General features: G+C 41.8%; 1 protein-coding gene across 1 annotated transcript; it reads left to right on the forward strand.

Moving 5' to 3' along the window:
- Positions 1–1,171: 1,171 nt before the first annotated feature.
- On the forward strand, positions 1,172–1,813 carry LOC107108035 (olfactory receptor 14A16-like; the record flags this gene model as incomplete). Its single annotated transcript, XM_015408422.1, has 1 exon — positions 1,172–1,813. A coding segment is annotated over one exon (642 nt), but the record flags the coding sequence as incomplete, so codon positions are not given.
- Between the last annotated feature and the right edge of the window lie 6,136 nt (positions 1,814–7,949).

The following is a 7,949-nucleotide window of genomic DNA, read 5'->3' on the forward strand; positions in this document are numbered from 1 at the left end:
AGGCAACCAGCCTATGTTTACACTACATACAGGGCGGGTGGGTGGGCCGAGCACAAGGCGAGCTACTGGCCGGGGGGGATAGCGGAGCAAGCCTATTAAGTCTGCCAGGCTCCGCTCCCCCTATTGGAGCTGAGGCTCCACCACAGCCTGCCCGCCTACTCCTCCTCACGAGGAGGTAAACGCAGCCCCCACGAGGCACACTTGGGCTGTCTCGCGTGGGGCCGGATTCATGACAATCAGAAACCATTCCAGACAAAGTGGAGGATTTTTGCCTCACCCAAGAACTATAGATTTGTGATGTAGAACCATGACCAGGTGGTTCATCAAGCAGTATTGTTTCCATTTTGATTAGTTTAAATTAGCAATCCAACCACTGGAGAACTAATCAGGAACCCAGCCTAATGTGTACTTTGTTCCTGCTTCTTTTATCCAATCTTGGAAACTTGTTACCATGTTCCCAAAGCTACATTGCCTTACCCCTGAGTATTTCCATCATACCCCTGATTAATTTCATGAATTCTTTGTTCTGAGGGATCCCTCACATTAGCAAGCCTTCTGGACATGTTTTTGGGTATGACTAGCCCTGCGAAACTCCACTACATTGTTTGTATTATCTCAGGTGCCCATTAACAAGCACTACCATATACTGAGTCCTTTCTCTCAGTGAAGCACTGGTCATTTTGTCATCTCTCCTTCTTCACAGATGTTTCAAGGAAAGTTAGCTATCACCTCAACCCCCGCTAATATCCCACTGCTCTCTTTATTTCCACAGATCGTGTATGTGTGTATGTTCCATGTATGCTTCTTGTGTGTTACATTCGCTAAATATCCTGTTTCTATTTTATTCTCTATTCTACCCTTGGACTGGTTATTAAGAGCTCTCATAAAGGGGAAAATCCCAGTAGACATAGGTAATAATCTTCGTTATTACCCCAACGCTTTCTGAGGCCTACCATTTGAAGTTAGCTATTCAGTTTCTTAAATCAAAGCTGGTAGGGGTAACAGTCATTCCCTGGGTCATGAACCACTGACTACAAACTAATAGCCATGCCTGTTGAAAGGGATGTACTGAGGTGGAGGTAAATGGTAATTGTTCCTCTTTCTTCTGAAATCAGGAGAGTTGCACCAGCAGAAGAGGTAAGAGGATGTAATTTCTTCCTTTTCCATTGTACCTAAAGCTATGGCCAATTCCCTCCTGAACACTACATCCATTTCTTATTTAGGATGTGTGGCTCAAGTATTTTTCTACTTCTTACTTGCAGTGTCAAATTTTGCCATCCTAACAGTAATGGCACATGATCGGTATGTTTCTATCTGCAGTCCATTGCAATATGAGACAATCATGCATGAAGGAGCCTGCATTCAGATGGCAGCCAGTGCATGGATTAGTGGTACCCTTTATGCCATATTACACACCAGTCGCACTTTTGTCATCACCTTTTGCTCCAATAGGATCAATCAGTTCTTTTGTGAAGTCCCACAGATACTGAAACTCTCATGTTCAGATTTATATCGAATAGAAGTTGGATTTCTTATATTGAATTGTACCATAGCTGGAGGATGTTTTATCTTCATCATCATTACCTACATGAAAATTTTTGCAACACTACTCCGAATGCCTTCTGTGCACAGTAGGAAAAAAGCCCTCGCCACTTGCCTTCCCCACCTCACTGTGGTGTGTCTGCTTGTTCTCACTGGAATGTTTGCTTACTTAAGGCCTCCTGCTAATACATCCTCTGATCTTGATATCCTTTTTGCAATAATCTATGCTATATTACCTCCATTGCTGAATCCATTCATCTTTAGAGCATGAGAAACAAAGGCATCAAGACTGCATTGTTAAAGCTCATGGATTTTGGGCATTTTCCCCAAACCAGCTCCAGTCAAATTATTCTAGGAAAACTGTGTTGAATGATCATTTCTAGATGATTTTCTTTACTGTTTTTGTAATTTGGGGTATACACAATATAATGTACTTTTTTTTATTCTGTAAAGCTCAAGCAGAAGGTGGTGGACACTTGGAGGACTTTTTTGCTTTCCTTTTCTTCCAGTGCTCAAAATGTGATGCTTGGAGTTAGGGTTCCCACTTGGAACAAAAATTATTTGAAACAGATCCCTTAAGGTCTTCTAGCTCCAATGGAAGGCATCTTGCATCACAAGTCCTAGCCAATAATTTTGTTTGTGTCAGAGATCCTTATACCACCATTCAAAATTGTTAGTTTTATTTCCCTGTATTTTGCTCATTTTGCATTCCTCTAGACTAGCATAAAACAGGGTGGATGACACATATTCTTGTGCTATTTCATAGTAAACAAACGTAGGGAGTTAAGATGTATTGATTTCCAACATGAAAAGCTGAATTTGTTTGAATGTTTGCAACTGTTATACCTTGCCATGAGTGTTTTTTTGTATTTTTTTCTGTGTTTGTTCTTTCTCCTTATTGTATTTATATCTGTAAATTTATTTTAAAAAATTGCTTGTCAGGCAAGGTGGGATAGAAATTGAAATAAATAAATAAAATATTTTTTAAAAAATGAATAAATATCTAATTTCTTTCAGTTGGGAAAGATGGCATGTCCCATGCTTTGATCCACCAGGGATGACACCACATTATGCTTGCTTATTGGTTCTCTTTTAATGCCCCTTTTTCATATTAGTCATAGTATCATAATCTATGGCCAACTCTCTCTTAAACAGCAAGTGGATTTTTTATATTGGACCATTTGCTCAGGATTTTGTTTTCCTCTTTTTTTGAGGGTCAAATTTTATGCCCTCCCCCAACAGCAATGGCACATGATTGTTATGTTGCTATCTGCATTCCTTTACAATATGTGACAATTATTCACAGAGAAGCATGCATTCAGGTGGCAGTAAATGCATGAATTAGTGGGATACTTTATGCCACATTACAACTGTGTTGACATTTCTTCAATCAACTTCTCCAATAAGGTCCATCTATTCTTGTTATTAAAGCTCTCTTGCTCTGAGATATATCTAGTTACCCATGTGTTTAACTAATATGTATCAGAGCAGGAGAACTTCAATAAATGTGGAACTTCAGAGAAGAAAGGATTTGGCAACATTTGAGCAGAAGGTCATGAATACGTTGGGAAAATAGTCAAAATGCTTAAATTACTCAGAGTTTCAATGGATTTTGCTTCACTGGAGAGGAGACATTCTTTGTGTTTAAAAACCTTTATTTCTAAGGGTAAAGGGTATACAGAAGACCTACAAAGAAACAAACATCTAAGAGCTACATTCTTTAACATATTACTTCTATACAAGCATGGCTAGACAAGACTCCTAATCAATGGAGTATCTGCTTCTTCTTGACCCCTAGAAAGGAAGTCTCCTGAAACCAGTAGCCAGTCATTGTTTGTAAACACACTCAGATTCGTGGGCTTTTTCCACATTGGCTGTCTGCCAGGTTTCCCTTCCAGGTCAGTCTAAACAACAGCATACAAGGTAAATAATTTAACCCTATAATGACTAGATTGCGAGACCTTGCAAACACATACATTTCCAACAGACATCAGTGCCTAAAGTATGTAGTGTAGCAATGGAGAAACCTTTTATTCACACATTACTGTCATCTGAATGCAGGTTCCTTTGTGCATAACTGTCTCATGTTATAAGGGATTACAAATAGCTAGGCACCAATCATATACCACCAGGACTTTTTTTGTAGAAAAAGCCCAGCAGGAACTCATTAGCATAATAGGCCACACCCAACAGCAGAAACCCATTAACATATTAGGCCACAAACCTATTAGCATATTAGGCCACACCCCTGACAGCATATCTCATTAGCATATTAGGTCACACCCCGTACCTTCCCTTGGCTTGCCTGGGTGCCCCGCAGCTGCGGGGCGCCCAGGGAAGCCAGCCCTTGGACAGGCTGGGGAAGGCACAGGGAGGCATTTAAATGCCTCCCCAATCCATCCATCCCCCTGGCCCACCCACCTCAGAGTCGCTGGGGGAGGTCACTCTCTAGGCCTTCCCTCTGTAGCCACACACGCAGAGGTTTTGGCTGTAGTGGGTGTGGCCAACTCTGAAGCCAGCTGAAACCCCATTCCTGTGCGTTCCTGCCCTGTATACCACCATGGTTAGGAAAACAGTAAAAGAAAAGTTGGCCTGCTGTTTGAATTGAGGAATTGTCCTGCTGTTCTTAGGAGAAGTGACCCTAGCCATTCTTCCCATGCCCTCCCAAAACCTGGAACTGGCCCTTTCTAATACCCAATTCTCAATCCAAAATTTTGTTCCTCACATGGAGTCTATTATGATAGCACAGCTCTTGAAAGTAGTCAGATAGGGTCAAGGTCCACTAGCGCAAGCCAGGTATACCATTCCTCTGATCTTCTAGGAGTGTTTTGGAGACTGAGTTTTTTTTAAAAAGGGCAAATGACTAGGGTGGCTGGAAGTGACATAACTGCACAGCCTACATCAGTATTTTTTTAAACTGCCACTTAAAGCAGCAACGAGCAATGGAATGTGGATGTAAGGGATCCCCACCCTTACTGGGGGACTGGAAAGCCTATATAATCATAGGTTTTCCATGGAAGGGATGTAGTGGCTTACACAATGCTGGCCTTAAAAAAAAAAAAAAGTCCCATCGCTGCTTGGAGCAGTTGAGGGCAAGGACAGCTGCCAGTGGGAGTCCTCCTACCATAGTGGGAGAACTGGAAGCCCCGTTTCAATGCCTCTTGACCAACTTTCAGAATTGGGATGTTGAGGTAGTGTTTTTCAGTGGTTCCAATCATACCTGGAAGGTAGGTTTCAGGAGATGTCTATGAGAGATAGCTGCTTAAACTCTTGACCACTGATCCATGTGATCTGGCAAGGCTCCATATTGTCCCCCGAAGCTTTTCAACATCTATATGAAACCCAAGAGTGAGGTCATTCAGAAATTTGGGCTGAGCTGTCACCAATATACTAATGACACTCATGCCTATCTCGCTCTTCCAGTGGATCCCAGGAAAGCTGCAGTAACCCTGAGCCAGGACTGGAGGTAGTTTTGTGGTCTATTTTGACTAATAAAGTGAAGCATAATCCCCACAAGACACAAGGGCTATTGGTTGACATAGGCTTGACACAGGATTTAAGGTGTCACCTTCCTGGATGGGGTTGCACACTCCTTGAAGGAGCAGGTCTATAGCTTGGGGGTGTTCCTGGGCAAGCAGGGAGCAGCTATGGCCAGGAACACCTTTTACTATCTTTGCTTGGTTGCCCAGCTGCAGCCTGTTCTGGACAAAAAAGATTTGGCCAGCTGCTGTGGTGCATTCCCTGGTTAGTTCTAGATTATATTATTACACTGCACTCTATGTGGGACTGCACTTGAGAAGTGCTTGGAAACTTTAATTGGTACAGAATACTACAAGCAGTTTGTTGACTGGAGTGGGCCAGAGGGACCATATCTCTCCACTTAGACCATCTACGCTGGCTCTCAGTGTGTTTCCAAGTCCAACTGTGCTTGTTTTGACCTTTAAAGCTCAATATGGTTTGGGACCAGCCTACTCTCATATGAACCTACCTGATTGTTAAGGTAATCTTCTGAGGCCTACTTTAGTGTTTCCACCTTCTGTAATTAGACAGGTGTCAGCCCAAAACAGTGTCTGTGAAGAAACTGACCTCTTTAAGCAGTTTCTTGTTTAATTCAAACAATGGCTCTGGCTGAGGCCGAGAAATGATGGAAGTTTTCTTCTCTGAAACCTAGGTCAAGCTACTTGTAGCTTCAAAGACTCAGATAACAAAGATAGTAGGTAACCCACGTGCTGGTCATAACAATAGGCCTGGCAGTGTCTTGTATTGTACATTCCATTTCATTAGCACCTGTGCTTATGAGTGGGAGAAGGTGTTTGGTTAACTGAATTCAATGCAGTTGAAGGGTGTTTGGTTTAACTGACAAACCCCTCTGACTGGTCAGATCACATGGTTACTGACAGATCTGATTGGTCATGTGACATGATGTGCTATACATTTGATTGATTAACTAGAATCAGGCCAACAGAGGTTGGTCATTGTTCATATAGGAAAGATCTTTCATTCTAATTTTGCCCTGTGTCTGGATTATATCTGACTCTGGGCCACTTGTTTTGTGGGCCATATTGACCAGAAACCTTGTCTTGGACTTTGGACCCCTATTGGACTCAGTCTTCCAGGTAACATCTGGATATAGAAAGAATGCTTGTAAATGTGCTCAGTTTTTGCTTATAGTTTTATTATGTTTACCCTCATTGTTCACTGCTCTTTTATTAACTATTCCTGCACAATTTTATACTAAAACACTTTACTTACATTTTGTGGTTTTTTGAATTCAACAGGCTTCATTCTGAATCTAGTAGTACTTTGGCCTTCATTGGCTACAGTTACCAGATTAATTGTTTTGTGAAACTTCCTTTGAAAGCATCCTACCTTGCAGGGGTGACTTTCTTGATCATAGTCCCAGGAGGGCTGAAGGCTTTGTTCCTTCATCTCCAGCTGTCTGGGTAGACAAGGAGCTGGTGGATAAACTACTCTGGGATGTGAGGACTTACACTTCAGCATTCTGGTTTTGTCTTCATTGATTTTCACACCTTCAAGGGATCCTGGCTCAGGGGTCCCTTGGCAGTAATAGGTGTGTATTTTTTCTCTCATGTCTTTGATTTTATTTAATGTATTTATTTATTTAAATTTCTAGCCCATCCTTCCCTGCAAGGCAAGGCTCAGGGCAGGTTACAAGAGTACACAGTCACAATAAAACAATCAGCATTATCAATAAATTATTAAAATCCTATTATAAAATCATTTGTGGTGTGTAATACATGCTGTATTAATGATCAAGTTATGTTTGTTACAAAACCAGAAGAATAATATAGCAAATGGAAAAGGATTTCAGCCTCAGATCACAATTAAGTGAGCTGAACCCTTGGGAGTAAATTGCCAAGCACAGAATATAAATGGATCTCTTCCTCATTTGTACAGCCTTTTGATTGGTTTGGTTTAGACAGAAATTAGTAATGTACATTGTAGCAAGTCCCGCAGCCACATGTAAGGAGTTACACTGGTGAAAGGATGTATGTATTTTAGCAGCTGGAGAAGATATTGCAGCTGACATCAAGGTTCTTATATATTTTCTCATTGTATCATGCATTTAGTATTGCTGGTGTCTTTTGCTCTGTAATCACAGCTTCCATAGCTCTCTTCTAGGCAGAGTTTTGTGTTTATAATTCTTGTGACTCATCAATCTGACTACATGAGCATATGGAATGAAGACCCAATATCTGCAAATTCAGCTACAATCTCAGCAGAAATTGACACAGGAGATCCGGGAATAAAAAGAAGAACTACTTGGAATACTGCCTGCTCCAAGGGTATTCAATCATTGATAATACTGGACAATCAATAAGTGTATATGTCTGTGTGTACAGAATTATTGCAGGACAATGTTCAAGTTACTCCTTTCCATCATATATATCCTTTTTTTACTATTGGAAAGTGATGCCGTGAGCACAAATTCTGGTTAAAAATAAATGTTACAGCAGAGCCTCTAAGTATAGAATAAGAGCGTGGATCGGTGCTCAGGGAAGTATCCACTGCCCCAGTATCCATGTATCAATCATTCTGTATGCACAAGCTGCAGACACATAGGCTGAGGTCAGCCTGGCAGTTTGAAGCACGAGGGAGTCGTGGCAAAAAAGACTCGGAACAACTTGCACATTCACACTGCACCGACTGATGCAGGAGCATACAGGGGAGGAGGCGCAAGGGAGCGTTCACAGGCCCGCCCCTGGTGGAGGCGCAGCTGTAAGTGGCTTTTTCTTGCTCTGGCGATGTGTGCCTATGCGCATAGGTGCATAGGCACATCAGCACTTATCAATGCTGCTTGTTCACACGACTTTTAGTATTCACACTTCAGGGAAGCAGGATGAATGCGCTCTCTACGTTTTGCTACCACTTTCACCTGGTATCTT

This window comes from Gekko japonicus, unplaced genomic scaffold (genome assembly GCF_001447785.1).
Source record: "Gekko japonicus isolate JY-2015 unplaced genomic scaffold, Gekko_japonicus_V1.1 scaffold6867, whole genome shotgun sequence".
In the NCBI taxonomy this organism is placed as follows: domain Eukaryota; kingdom Metazoa; phylum Chordata; class Lepidosauria; order Squamata; family Gekkonidae; genus Gekko; species Gekko japonicus.